The 14,160-nt window shown below is 35.5% G+C and overlaps 3 protein-coding genes and 1 long non-coding RNA gene across 6 annotated transcripts in view; 2 read left to right on the top strand and 2 right to left on the bottom strand.

The window, feature by feature from the left end:
* The window catches only part of LOC149041392 (ephrin type-A receptor 4-B-like), a 75,091-nt gene extending 72,755 nt beyond the window's left edge, over positions 1-2,336 (bottom strand). The window contains exon 1 of the mRNA XM_089180859.1: positions 1,774-2,336. Within this exon, the coding sequence (XP_089036985.1) occupies positions 1,774-1,795 (22 nt within the window). The 5' untranslated portion in view covers positions 1,796-2,336. The remainder of the gene's footprint in view (positions 1-1,773) is intronic.
* Positions 2,337-3,078: 742 nt separating this feature from the next.
* On the bottom strand, positions 3,079-3,871 carry LOC113682585 (uncharacterized). Its single transcript, XM_027199748.2, has one exon. The coding sequence runs from the start codon at positions 3,869-3,871 to the stop codon at positions 3,152-3,154; it is 720 nt and encodes a 239-aa protein (XP_027055549.2). The 3' UTR covers positions 3,079-3,151.
* A 24-nt stretch (positions 3,872-3,895) lies between these two features.
* LOC113682575 (esterase OVCA2) lies at positions 3,896-14,008 on the top strand. Of its 2 annotated transcripts, XM_089181182.1 has the most exons (10): positions 3,896-3,949; positions 4,035-4,057; positions 4,414-4,487; positions 4,608-4,672; positions 10,208-10,327; positions 10,741-10,753; positions 11,516-11,578; positions 11,826-11,963; positions 12,530-12,589; positions 13,416-14,008. In XM_089181182.1, exons 1-10 carry the CDS (start codon positions 3,932-3,934, stop codon positions 13,490-13,492), a joined length of 651 nt encoding a protein of 216 aa, XP_089037308.1. In that variant the 5' UTR covers positions 3,896-3,931; the 3' UTR covers positions 13,493-14,008. The 2 variants fall into 2 exon arrangements, with proteins under 2 accessions (XP_089037308.1, XP_089037307.1); XM_089181181.1 differs by lacking the exon at positions 3,896-3,949 and having other exon boundaries at positions 3,978-4,118; positions 4,418-4,487.
* Positions 4,679-9,089, top strand: LOC149041391 (uncharacterized). 2 transcript variants are annotated; one of them, XR_016179442.1, is made up of 3 exons: positions 4,679-6,887; positions 7,929-8,054; positions 8,455-9,089. It is a non-coding gene; the product is annotated as an uncharacterized LOC149041391 (long non-coding RNA). The 2 variants fall into 2 exon arrangements; XR_016179441.1 differs by having other exon boundaries at positions 4,679-8,054.
* Positions 14,009-14,160: the final 152 nt, after the last annotated feature.

Raw genomic sequence — 14,160 nt, 5'->3', positions numbered from 1 at the left:
AATAAAACTCTCTAATAGAAACATACTTTATACCGACTGGACTCCAAAGCAAACCATCCTGCTACTGTTGAGGGGTGTCATTCCACTTCCCTTTTCAGCCACAATATCATGGAATGCAGTTCAAATGATTTTTTCTAAGTGTTTCCTTTGCGTGGTATCTTCTAACTTAATCTTGAAGTGACGTAGTTTTGTTATCTGATCTGTTTATCAAATAGTTTTTCCTCGGTTGCCAAGGTTCTTGAAATTGTCGTAATTCATCCTATTAAAATGGTGACCTCTGCTACAACTTTGTGTTACTTTTCTTTTATTTAATATTTTTGTCTTTTTGTTTCAAATTGTTTTTCTTCTTTTTTTCTTTTGGGCGTGTGAAAGGATTGACCAATTTCAGTACATCCTGAGATCGACTAAGGGCAGTCTCCCGCGAGAAGCGCGGTTATTTTTAATTGGCCTCGAGAGACTCGCGCAAGCGATGTGCGCCAAAGAATCGCAACAGAGTAAGTTCAGCCATAGATTTTAGAAAACGTCATAAAAAAGCTTTGGACATTCTCAGCAAAAATGGCTGTTTCATAAGTTACTGTTATTGTAAGGTTGGTCAAAAGTATCTAATGAAGGAAAAATTACTTTTTTAGCAAAGGACACAGAGGTGTCACAGAATATCTGAGAACCGGAAACTATAAGTGAATGGTATGTCTGACGTTATATCCTTTCGCAGCACTCAAAAAAGAACTAAATATGTCACGATAGGTGAGCCTTGAAATTTCTTTAGTCTTCCTTTTCAGCAATCCGTCACAATCCTCTTAATCCACAGTCATCCTTATTCCTTCTTGCTATATCATTGTCCTCTTTGTCTTTTTCTGCATTTCAGAACTAATAACTATCACTTTTTTATTGGTGGAAAGTAGCTATATAGTTTGATGACCCAAGATTTACTAGTAGTGACCTCGATCATTACAGCAAACTCATGTGTAAGTACTCTGTTCATGTTGTCCTTCAGCAGCAGAATTAAAAATATAAAACTGTTCTAATGAGGCCTTAAACTACTGTTTAAAAAGTAAAATCTAAAATCCAAGCTTTTGCCGATCAACGGCATCATCAGGGATGAGAAAATATTCCGGGCGCGCTATATATATGCAAAGAAAGTGTAGTGTGAAATGTGTAAAAGATGTGACTTATGTCTGATAGCTATAGAAATAAACTATGAATGGAACACAAGGCTCTAATGATGGACTGCCTCTAGACAAAAGACCTCTAAAAGAGCTAATATGTGTAAGTGCTCAAGCAACCAATAGTTAAATGAGTGACTTGTTAATCGTCTAAAGGTATCGAGTAAAATTGGCTTCGAGAGAAAATACAATGCTCTTAGCTCCACTGAGGAATGGTTAATTCAGTTTTCCTTCCTCTATTTAGTTATCAGTGGATATATCTAAGAACACGTTTGCCCAAACAGCCATTCAAACAGCAAGAATTGAAGTTTCGCTATCTCCGCTGTGTATTTTCCGTCTGCTCAAAGCATAGAACTGATGTATTTCAGGGGCTTTTTTCGGCGAATAGGAGGTATTTTTCACTTTTCGTTGGACCTATTTTTTCGTCTCAGGATCTGTGCATAATAGTTTCTTAGTGTTTGATTTATCCTTATATAGCCTGAGTCTATAGTCCAAGGTTTTTCCCGGCTCAGGTAACATAAAAGGTTTCCAAATTTAAGATGTATTGGTTATTTCAGTGAAGTAATTGCATATGAATGTTAGTGAGATAGACTCGGCTGTGGGGACTAACCTTCAAACACTTGGTAAACCATACAAAATATTCTTGCAGAGATAGAGTTTGAACTCCATGAAAGTTCCAATCGCTGCCGTTTTCGTTTTCCTTTCAGTCTAAGTTCTTCCAGCTTGTTATTCGACCTTTCTTTTTCACGTGTTTATCATTAGAGATTCATGTAGGTCTGTTTGTATTCGCTTTCTCGAGTTAAGTGATGCAAATATGCTGAGTAACAAAGGTCAATGGGGTATCGATGGAAACCTTCAACCTGTTCACTATTCATCTATTTAGTGGTTTTTTGGTATCAGTGGTATCAGTGGCATCAGTGGCATTTGCTTTAGTAGTAAGGCCTGAAAAATGAACTCAAGAATTTTGCTATGGTATAGAGGCTTTATATCATGGCTCAGACCCTTAGTGCCTACAGTTTAGCTTAGCTGTGCTCAACCAATCTCCCGATGGTGTAGCACCATTTAATGTCTAGAAGCCGAAATATTGTAGAATTAAAAGCCAATTGAAGGAAAGGTCTACTTCCCAAGCAAGCTGTAAACGTGCAAGTGGCTTTTCAACTTGCACCTGTTGCTTATACATGTACGTGAGAGCATTATTAGAATTCTCAGTAATGCTTTAAAAGGCCGGATGCTAGTTCCAGCTTTCCGCCCCAATATTGTGGTTTTTACGGTGGCGAATTGCGATAAAAATATAACAAGTAATTCGAAGTGGGAAGTTTTCTCTTCAGTTCACCACCTCACTCACCTTTATTTTTTTAACAGATTTAGATGTATTTCCGGCTACCTCTGCATTTTGGTTTACACGTTTAGGGTGTTGGTAACCTTGAGTAGAAGTGACAAAATTGCTATTCAGAATTAAGACGATTAGTTCAAACGAAGTATAATCGTTGTATTTTATGTTTACCTAAGACTTCGGCCTTAAAGAGTAATCACTTCAGAGACACAACAGTTTTGTATGTTACTTAGTTATTATCATAATTGAGTTTCATTAGATTACCAGCACATGTACCTTCAACAATAATATTGTTCTCATGATGCAAACATCACCATGAACACATTTAACCTTTTTCCGCATTTAATCTTTGACTAATTGGAAGCTTACTCCAAAACGCATGAGAGTAAATCATATAAGCGTCATATCTCCGCAGAAATAAAAGTGAATCAGGGTTTAATTTTCCCATCCGTGACGTTTAAATACTCGGTTGCTGTCGGCCATAAGAAGCCCTTTGTCAGAAAAAACATTCCTGATTTGGCCAACCTTTACTGATTTTTACCCTGCAGATAATCATTTTATGACAGACTACAGCACAATACAAGAGGTTTCGTTTTGTTTTTAATTAGAATTTCAAATTATTCATATCGTTCAACACAGTCATTCGAGATAAATGTCATGCTCCGTTTGATAATAGATCAGGTAAATTAGCAATGCTATTGATGATAAAATCCGGTTTACTCTCTGCAATAAACTCTCTACTCTGTGTCCCAGTTAACACTGAGATCGTCCAACAGCCAGCGTTCTTCCCTTCTTCAACATCTACCTTAGTGTCCCCAACTTTGACGACGGATCGTGGATCTTTTACGCCACAAAATTTCATAGCAGAATGGATCATTGCTGGATGAGGCCTTCCATGCCCCGCTTTCTCCGCACTACAAACAAAATCGACCAGGCTGGACCAGTTCAAGGTATGTGTGATAGTTTCGACGACACTATGCGGGAAGCCGCTGCCAACAGCAATCTTCACCCCTGTGGATTTCAACTTCTGAAAAACTTCAGTCGTTCCGACGATTTCGTTTTTAATCAATGACAAATTCTGATTCAGAGATAATTTGAAATCCTTAAATAAACCGTCGACGCTGATGTTAGATGAACTGTTGTTTGACCCGTTTAACTCGTGCAGTTCGTTCAAGATACTCTGAACTGCGTCTCTCTTCTCCATTCCACGGTATTTGTTGACTAAGCTTACGTCGATTTTGTAACCATTTTTGTGGAAAGCTTCTTTCATTGCAATAGCCACAAGTGGTACACCCTCAATCGAGTCATCTACAGTTGTGCCTGCGAGATCAAACACGAACAATTTCATGTTTGCCGCTAGGTTCGCGTCCGCCATTTTTGCCAAGTCATAACTGAGCCAGTGGTAAGCAGCTGGTATGTACAGCGGAAATCAGAGATGGCGGAAAGCTTGAGGGTAAGAAACTACTAAAAACAAACTTGCCATCATGTGTTCTAGAGCAAAGTTTTCCTGACAGTTTTAATATATGTTTGCTCTTTAGATATTGGTACTTCATGGATACAGGTAAATAAGCAAAATGATAATACAGCCAGAGATTTGGAGAGGTTTGAAGTTTATAGCGAAGGTAGAGGTTCAGCTGCGTTTGCAGAAGTGATAAGTATTGTGAACGCTTTTTAGTTCCGCTAAAGTTACATTTTCCGTTAATTTGTAGCGCAGAAGTATGAAAATATAATCAGAAGGGTACATAAATGAGCTAAAATTGTACCTCTATAAGCCCTTCCCCCTCCCGGCCAAATGATCAATGGAGGCTCCACTCTCTGCTAACTCTAGGTGCGTAGTCAACGAGGTTAGAAGTAGGAAACTCGTCATCATTTTTATTTATCCCTTTTTCTATTTTTTCTATATATGTTTTTTTTAAGACAGAGTGCCAAGACATGTAAAGAGAAGCTTGGTGCCTTCAGGAAGAACCTTAAGAAACTTCCACTTGAATTTGGTAGGAAATGTTAGCTTGAGGATGTTGTTTTCATAGTCCATCAATTGCATATCAATTATTTAAATTTAAGTTATTTATTTTTAATTTTTTTGTCATTTTATCTTCTTGTTCTTACAACAGTGTATATAACTGCACCAAATAAAATCCCAGCTGAAAACAGTAGTGATGTTGCTTCTCCAAAGGAACCCAGGTGGAAATCTTATTAAGATCTTGGAAGATCTTGTAAGATCTTGGAAGATCTTGTAAGAATCTTATAAGATGGCAATTAAGATGAAGATCTTACTAAGATCTTATTAAGAATTAATAATCTTAATAAGATCTTGCCAAATTTCTTGAACAAATCTTAACCAGGTTTGAGCATTGTAAGATCTTAAAAGATCTTATTAAGTTTATACAAGAATCTTGTAAGAATCTTGACAAAATTTAACAACACATGGGGATTAAGATCTTGGAAGGTTCTTAACAAGATCTTATTAAGTTTATTTAAGAATCTTGTAAGAATCCTCACAAAATTTTACAAGAAATGGGGGTTAAGATCTTGAAAGGTTCTCAACAAGATCTTATTAAGTTTATTTAAGAATCTTTTAAGAATCCTAAAAAAAATTTTACAACACATGGGCATTAAGATCTTGAAAGTTCTTAACAACATCATATAAAGTTCACTTAAGAATCTCAGTCGTAAGAATCCTAATCTTTAAGAAAAGGAAGATCTTACAAGCTTCTTGACAAGATCTTGGTAAGTTTGTTAAGAATCTTAATAATTAAGTAAGATTTGTAAATGTAACATCATAAAGATTCTAGACAGGATTTCATCTAAAGTTCATCTAAGAGTTTTGTAAGAATCAAAATTTTAAGATCAGTAGGAATTTAAATGTTCTTGACAAGATTTTATCAAGTTCATTCCAGTACATTCTTGAGTAACTTGAAATGCTTATCCTGTTCTGTTCATAAGAGAGCATGGGGATGCATAAGGCTTGAAACCTCTCACACATGATGTGAAAAATCCCATGTCCAAAAGGGGATCAAATAACGTCAAGTAAGCTTCCATGGTATGGTGTGCAAATTTCAGACCTGAGAACACAATACACATGCAGCTGCTTTCTAACGAGGTAATTGTTCCACTGGAATTATGGTATCAACAGATTAAATTTGGACAGACTTTTCAGATTACATTTGATGATTGATTATGAAATATACTGAACAGCTAGTTTAAATAATCACTAATCATGTTCATAGGGAGTGTCTAGAAAGGGATTAAACCTTCCCATCTTTGCCTTGAACATAAAGACACCCATAGATAATGTCACCACATTCCACAAGCAAGAGACTTTCGCTGATATGGTTCAGAAAAAAAAATATGGCAGTATGCAGACAGATGGCAGAATGAAAAGATGTATTTAAAAAAAATTTATAGCTAGCTACTTGTAAAAATATTTTTCAAGAAAGTTGCACGAAATTTGTACTTTCACCAAGGCATTCCACGCCACAGCGCATACGCAGAATTGCAAATTGTACACTTGATCGTTGTTGTTAACCGTTTTTGCATCATATCGTTTCGGACAAAGTTCGACAGAAATTCTACTTTGGTCGAGTGTTATCTGCCTGGTTGAGAAATTTAACTGTGCCTTACAGCCCTAAAGAAGAAGAATGATTTTGAGAATTAGGATTTTACCGACCAAATTCTTTACAATATAACTAACAAATAAACATCGAAAATTTGCAGACCGGTCAGATGGCAGAAATTAAAAGTATTTTTAAAAAGTTTATAGGTAGTTACTTACAAAATACTTGCGAGAGTTGCGTGACATTTTGTACTTTCACTAAGGCTCTCCCCAGTCTCCCGCTACGGCCGGCGCAAAATTACAAATTGTTCACTCGACCGTTGTTGTCAACCGTTCACGCGCCATTTCGTTTCGGCAAAGTTCTACAGAAATTTTACTTTGGTTGAGTGTTATCTACCTCGTTGCGAAATTTAATTGTGTCTAAAGCCCTGGCGAAGAATAATGATCTCGAGAATTAGGATTTTACAAGCCAAGTTCTTTGCAAAATCACTAATGTTACTGTCGCTTAAAATACAGAAAATGACGCAGTCGGTAAGTAACATGAGTTTACAGCACACCAGAGAAGATAAATCGCGTTTTGCTTTTCTTGTGAAAGAACACTACGATTACACATTCAAGGTTGCGATATCCTTGTTTTATTCTGTCACGTGAAGTGACCTCAGGTGAATAGTTTACACATCTAAGCACATAGAAAGCACACGTATGATTGTGCACGACACTCGCTTCATAACTCAAGGAACACATTGGTCTTGGTAGTTTAAGTATCTTGAGAAGATTTCCAAAAAAGCAACTAGTGCACGACTGCAACTGAAGCAAATGAAGGCAAATCATCCCGAAGGTAAGTGCTACTGACTTTTATTCATTAAGTTCACGTTATCAACATTACACATCTGCTGGAAGGTGATGCGATAGACTTATTTCTCGCACTTTTTAGATTCTTTTAGCATGGACGAAAAAAGTGACGATAAGTTTATGTAATTACAAGGCCACGGTATTTTTATATAAGGCAAATCATAAAATCTCGTCAGGGTTCGATTTCGTCAGGAAGCGTTTTTGTTTAGAATTGAGTGGAAACTGACACGAGATGTAACGCTATCATCATCAAAACCCCGTAACGGCGGCTGCTAACCTTACTGCACTTGTAGCAATTCTCTCAAGTCAGTTTTAAAAGAGAGATTGTTCCGGATTTAAGTGTTGTAGGCAGAATCATCGTAGCTTCCAGTCGTCTCGCATGGAAATGGTTCACAATAAACAATTAATTTGTCTTCGGCTTTACTAATAACCACTAGAAGTTAAGCTAGAAGGGTGCAATAACAACGCGAAATCGATTATGGAATTACTTTATTCCCAAATAATGAATTATAAATTGCCACGTTCTACTTAAAAGTTTCCACTGATGATGATGATGATGAAAGCCAAACTGGGTTTGATTATCACGACCATGTCCACAGTGATGGGAATCTTCCCAAAGCAAACAAAAATTACCAAAAAATGGGAAGTTCTTCTGATGATGTAAGAACTCTAAATATTCAATGTTGGTGCATGATAGTTCATTTCCCCCCCTCCTTCAAGACTTCATTGACTTAGATGCCTTAAGGAAGAATTTTGGCACTGTTATCCTGTTAATTTTTACTCTAACACATTCTATACCTGTATTAATTCCATGCAACATTTTTTGTATTTTGTTTGGTTCTGTTTAGTTTTTATTTGTTTTGTTTTGTGAATGTGTGTGTATTTTTTTCTGGTTTTCATTTAATGCTGAGTCATGATTCCTTGCTTCCCTTTCTCACAATTTTCTTTGTTCTAAAGGTTAATGAAACTTAATTCAGTGGAGGGATTGCTCAACAAATGTAAACATTTTTTCAATTCATATTCACAGGAGAACTGGAGAAATAGGATCACCTGTAAAAATGATTTTATCCTGAATAAAGTAGACTTTGAGTCCCATCTTAATGCTACAAGCACAAAATGGGATAGAAGGGTGGCAACTCCTGATTGTAAAAAGGTAATTTTTCATTTATCAACTTTTTGTGGGAATTTGGAATAGCTGTTTCAGCAGTGCAAAGCGTAAACAAAGTTTGTTGGATTGGAGTTGGGCAGTGCAAATTGCCAAGATTCATAACTGGGAATCTGTGCATAAAAATTTTGCTCTTAAAGATGATAAATTCTTGTTAAAGATAGTCACTACCTCCTTTCCTTTGCGTACAGATGAGGCATGATGGTGATCAAGGAGAACCATTGAGAAGCTCCTCCCCTCTACCTTAATAAGTACTCCTCACAATGAAACCAAGCTCCTATTACTCCTCTCTGGCAGGGATTTTAAAAAATACGCTCTTAAGGTTTTAGTATATTTTGTACCTGTATACAAATTACTATTTTATTTTTTTATTTTTTTCTTCCCACAGGAGCCATAAATCAGAAATTTGGTGATGCCCAAATGAATAAGAGGTGGTCTCAAATAAGGCTCTACTTGAATAAAAAAAATTGCTTGGATTCCAAGAGAAAAGTTCACAATGTAGAGGGCAATGTTGAATGAACTAAAGCTTGGTTGATATTTGTACAAAATTGAAATATTTGCAAATTTGCTTGTCAAGTAGCTGTCAAATTGACTAAAATGCCAACTGAGATGAGTGTTGTGAGCTTTAATTCTTTGAACACGTTTGCTGCAATACAAAATTTTGTTGTTTTTTTTTTTTGTTTTCATGCTTAAATTATTCTAAAAGAAGAAAAACCATTGCAGTTTGAATCAAACGAAGAACAATTTAAAACTGGGACATGCCTTTAGTTATTATGGCTTATTTGTGTAAGGATAACTATGGTAGTTCAAATCAAACTGTCAAATGACTCCAACAATTAAAACAATTGTTTTTTTTAAATTTTTAAAACACACCAAAGGGAAGAACAAGAACTCTTCTTGTACAGTTGTCATTTAAATCGTGCATGTTTACCAGTTAACGTTTCTTATCAAGATATTTTTTAGTAATTAATTTCACAGTGTTGAGAATTTGCAATAAATTTTGCTTAATGTTGGATGAAGAAATTCTTTCTTAGTTGTGATCTCCATTCCTCAATCATCCAGTTACTGAATATTGCATAAACCATCAGTTACCTACTATGGTCTGAAAAAAATATGATACTTAAGAATTTTTACAGATTCTGCAAAAATTCTTGTAAGTTGTTTGAAAATCTCACAAGTTCTTGTAAGTTCTTTTAGAGATCATTAAGACATTGTTGAGAATCTTAACAAGTTCTTTTGAAAACTTGTGAAGGTACTTAATTAAGATTCTTGTCACAGGAATCCTACCAGATCTTGTAAGATTCTTGTAAGTTTCTTACTAAGATACTTATCAAGATTCTTAGTTAAGAATCTTATAGAATCTGGTAAGATCTTGTCGCAAGATTCTTACAAGAATCTTGTAAGATCTTACAAGATCTGGTAAGATCTTGTCACAAGATTCTTACAAGAATCTTGTAAGATCTTACAAGATCAGGTAAGATCTTGTCACAAGATTCTTACAAGATCTTGTAAGAATCTTGTCACAAGATTCTTACAAGATCTTGTAAGATCTTACAAGATTCTTGTAAGAATCTTGTGACAAGATCTTGTAAGGTCTTACAAGATTCTTAATTAAGAATCTTAATAAGAATCTTAGTAAGAAACTTACAAGAATCTTAGTAAGATCTTAATAAGATTTCCACCTGGGAAGGTATTAATATGCATTTGGTTATACACGAAGGGTAGCTAACAATATTGATAAGCCACTTAGTGGCTGCTGGTTGGCTGGCCTTGTCTCAAATTCATTGATCAGTTGATTGACTGACACGTTTTGTTTTTTGATCAACTATTTGATGATTTGCAGATTGATTTATTTCTTGTGGAATTTGCTATGTAGTAGTAGAAACCAATTCCCTGCCCAGCCCCTGTCCATTTGGCTATCCACTTGAGTGTGACCTCTGTGCAGATAATGCAAATAAAATGTGTTGGCTAGAGTTGAAAGTAATTGCGAGTATGTTCTTATGTCAGCATTATTTTAAAATTGTCAGGTAAATTGGCCTTTTGTCAAATGTCTCATAGTTCTTTTGTTAACTTGTCTTAAATTTATTGCTGTTGTATTGGTTATAGTAATTTATCAGCTCAAGTTTTTGTTCTTTTAATTAGATGAATATGGTTGGTGGTTTTCAGCTGAAGATAACACATATGACCCTCTTAGTCCATCTGATGTCTCTAAAGGTTATGATGAATCAATTGAACTTGTCAAGGCCACCTTTACAAACCAGGTAATTAATCATGATGCCAAACACTATAAAGTAGTAGGAAATGCAATCTCATTGTTCCCCTCTCCTCCCTGTGTCTAATATGTTCTTCTCACATTTGGTTGTTTGGGTGAGAAAGAGACCCCTGGAGACAAGGTTGATTTTTCTCATGAATTTCTCTTGGAAATGAAAAAATTTCATTTACTAATCGTAATTACCTTTCTATATTTTATAATAACTGAGAAGTGTGGATGTCTATTTATTAGTTTTTGTTGAAAGTTTTCCTTCTAAGTATCTTATAAAATATGTACAGTAACCAGCGATATTTCTTTAGTATACAGCAACAAAGTTAGTATTGTTTGTTTTGCCCTTTCCTTAACTGTTAAATTCTCATGTTATCATTTTTTTTTACATTTAGTATTTATGTTATTTTTCAGGGGCCATTTGATGGTATGTAATCTCATTTTTGAGGAGCACTTGTAATGCTTGTAGGAAACTATCCAGCGAGATGCATTAGAGGAGTTTTTTATTGAAGAAGAGAGAAAAGTACTTTTTAATTATCATGATTAATAATTTCAATCACTTAACTACCATGGTCAAGCCTTTTGTTGTGCATGTAGTTCAAATGGTATAGATACAAAATAAATTGTTACCCAGTGAATAATTATTCATTAAACTATGCAATTGCTATTATAAGAAGCAAACAGCAAAGTAGGGTGATATGTTTGTGAAATATCCTTAAATCTTTTTCTCCATAGACCAAATATGCTTGTTGTCAGGATAGATTATTACCATTTAATAACAGTGATAAAACTCTGTCCAACTGATAAATGCTTTTGGTTTTAACAAAGCATCTCATGTTTGATGGTTTTAACTGGTATAAGGGAATTGTAGCAGTTTATTCAGAGGGTAGTGCAGGGATTTAAAAACAAGCCAGTGACTGCCGAAATTCTACCGGCTACTTGATAACATGTCTAAGTTACCTACTTTTTCTAGAGTTTGATGCCTACACTGTACTTCAAAAAATTTAGAAACCCTAGTAGTGTTAATATTCCATCAAAATTATTTAGGGGCAATCATCACTATTCAACAACCATTTGTAGAACTTTTTATAATCACATATGATAAAGTGGAGAATATTACACAAGCTGGGACTTCTTAAAACATTTTATTTTTATGTTCTTAAACATGTATGTGATGTTTATCAAATAGGTGTTCTTGGGTTTAGCCAAGGGGCATGTTTCCTTTCGATTCTCTGTGCATTAAGAGAACAAGGTATGTCTGTTTTCTTGACTGTACAAAGTAGATGTAACCCTCTCAGCTATCATGAATTTGCTATTAATATAATTATCATGAAGTTATTATTAACTGCTGTGATCACTGCTCAATCAAGAAAAGGTCCATTTTGTCTACCCTGGGTAATGTTAATTCATCCATTCATTTATTTCTTCTCTTCTTGGATAGTGTCTGAAATAGGCTGGGACCTACAGTGTAATCGATTTTGTCGTTCATTGTGTTTTAGGTTATTTAAGTTTTAAATTTGCCATTCTTGTGGCTGCATTCAAGTCAAGATCTTCAGGACACAGCATATACTACACAGAACCCATCACATGCCCCACCCTGCATGTGTTTGGTGATACAGACAGAGTCATACCTAAGGGTATGTATTCAGCTGGTGGTTACTTTAAAGTGGCACTAAAATTTATTTCCTTTACTTGTACATTTGTACAGGTGTCTTCCTTGCATTTGTCTTAAAATGTCATATTTGTTTAGAACCATGAATCTGTATCATGCTTATGGCAGCAATACTTCACTGAACCCCACATCTAAGTTTGGTTGTACTGAAATCAGCCTACAAAACAGTTTGAATTTAAGCTATAAATTACCTCTACCTTCAGTCCTCCATCTATCCCTGCATAGCCCTTCTTTAGTTTTGTGACACTGAGCTAGAGTAAGAAACTAATAGAAACAACATTTCTAAATATAGAAATATTTTGATGAATAGGTAGGCAAATAATCAAGATAATTAGCTTTTTTCTACCCCACCATCCCTGGTCAGCCCTCTACCTCTCTGTCATTTAAACCTAAATGTAAATAAATTACCTTCCTACATTCTTGGCATGTCCCTACACAGTCATTTCTGAAAGGGATTCCAATATTCTTTACACTTAAGCCATTGAAAGATAGGGCAACTGATTGGTGTCTTATTTTAAATCAATGAAACAGAAAACAGTGAAGATCTTCTGAAGCATTTTTCTAACCATACCACTCTTAACCACCCTGGAGGTTAGTGTATGTCTATATCTCAATTCCTTTTGACCTGATATGATGACCTAGTGTTGAAAATATTTGGTTTTCACTCTTTAGATATATTTCCGCCTTGTAATTGGCTCACTTTTATTTCCTTTTGTATGAAAAGTTGTTATATGGCCAAATTTCAGTCACTGATAGGCATGTCTATTGGGGTTAATTTGGTTTGGTGTCCAATTCTTTCCAAGTCAAATCATTATTTCACATAACAAAGAATCCTGCAGGCAGGCCTTCATTGGCAGTGCTGCAGATCAAACTGGGGACTTTTTCTCGCCCCTGGAGGGGGCCAATGTTTTTGGATGCTATATGATCAGACAAATTAGGGATCACACAGGAGAAAGGGAGGAGGCATGGCAACGAAAACAATTTACAGTAGAATAATTTGGCCATATTTGGAAATCAGCTCCGCTTCCAGCTGTGGATTCGAACCCGGAAAATTTTACATTGGAATTTGAACAAATTTGGATAAGATGACTTAATCTGATAAGTAAATTCAAAGCGACTGATCTTGTTACTTAATTTAGGAAGTCTGCAAGAATTCATGCTTCCTTGTTGAAACAAGAAAATTTTCTGACTTTTTTGCGGTTAAACTGCAAAGCTTGATAGGTAACTTGTTATCCTATCCACATGTCAAAAAAATATATTTCGTATACAGTGTAACGTATTGTCGGCTATTGAAACGATAGAATCTAGTCGATAGTATTTTACAATTATGATCGATCTTTTTAAGGTCGCGTGGTTTTAGAAATCAGCGTCATAACGTGCATGAAATATCTAAAACATTTTTTCTACCTTTTTCTAGGCCATTTCGTCCCAACGCAAGCTCCTCAAAAGAAGGTCTACATAGAGTTTCTAGAGCAGTTCATGAAGAAGACTTAACAAATGTTACATTCTTACCGTAAAATATGGCCACACCGAGTACCGTCATGTGCTTTCCTCGAACAATTTTTGTGTTCTGCAGCATAGATAAGAAAGGGAAAATTTTGGAATATTTAGTCTGCATAGCTAATGTTTGTCATGATCAGGCGCGTTCCCGGAAAATTTTAGTTAAGACTTCCAGGTTAATTCCTGGGGAGTGAGAGGTCAATGTATTCTTTATCGTGGTTTGACCTATTATTTTAAATTCTTTGTTTCTTTAAAGCTCCTGTCAAAGATATTTTAGCTATGCGCGGCGAAGTTGTAAAGGATCCGTTCAAAAAGAAGAAATTTATGATTTTAAATTGTACTTTACTGAGCCTTGACCAAGCGAAAGTAAACGGAGAATTGTTCCTCACAAAAAGAGGGAGAGAAAACACGTCATAAAAGATGTTGATAAACAATAAGTTACCCATGTTATGGACAGTTTATGTTTGTCACATAATAACAATGATAATATAATGGAAATAAAACTTCTCACTTTTTCCATAAGCGGCTGGCGATCGGTATAAAAGGCGTTTGTGTAGGGGAAGGTGCTGTATGAATTCGGCGGTAAGAAATCCTATAGGCGGCGATGGACCGTCGGTAACTGGCTAATACTGAAACTCCTTCAATATATAATGGAACCTTCA

The sequence above is a fragment of the Pocillopora damicornis genome, chromosome 8 (assembly GCF_964200805.1).
Source record: "Pocillopora damicornis chromosome 8, jaPocDami1.2, whole genome shotgun sequence".
Lineage (NCBI taxonomy): Eukaryota > Metazoa > Cnidaria > Anthozoa > Scleractinia > Pocilloporidae > Pocillopora > Pocillopora damicornis.
Note: the sequence above shows the minus strand (reverse complement) of the source record. Positions and strands in the feature narration are given on the sequence as shown.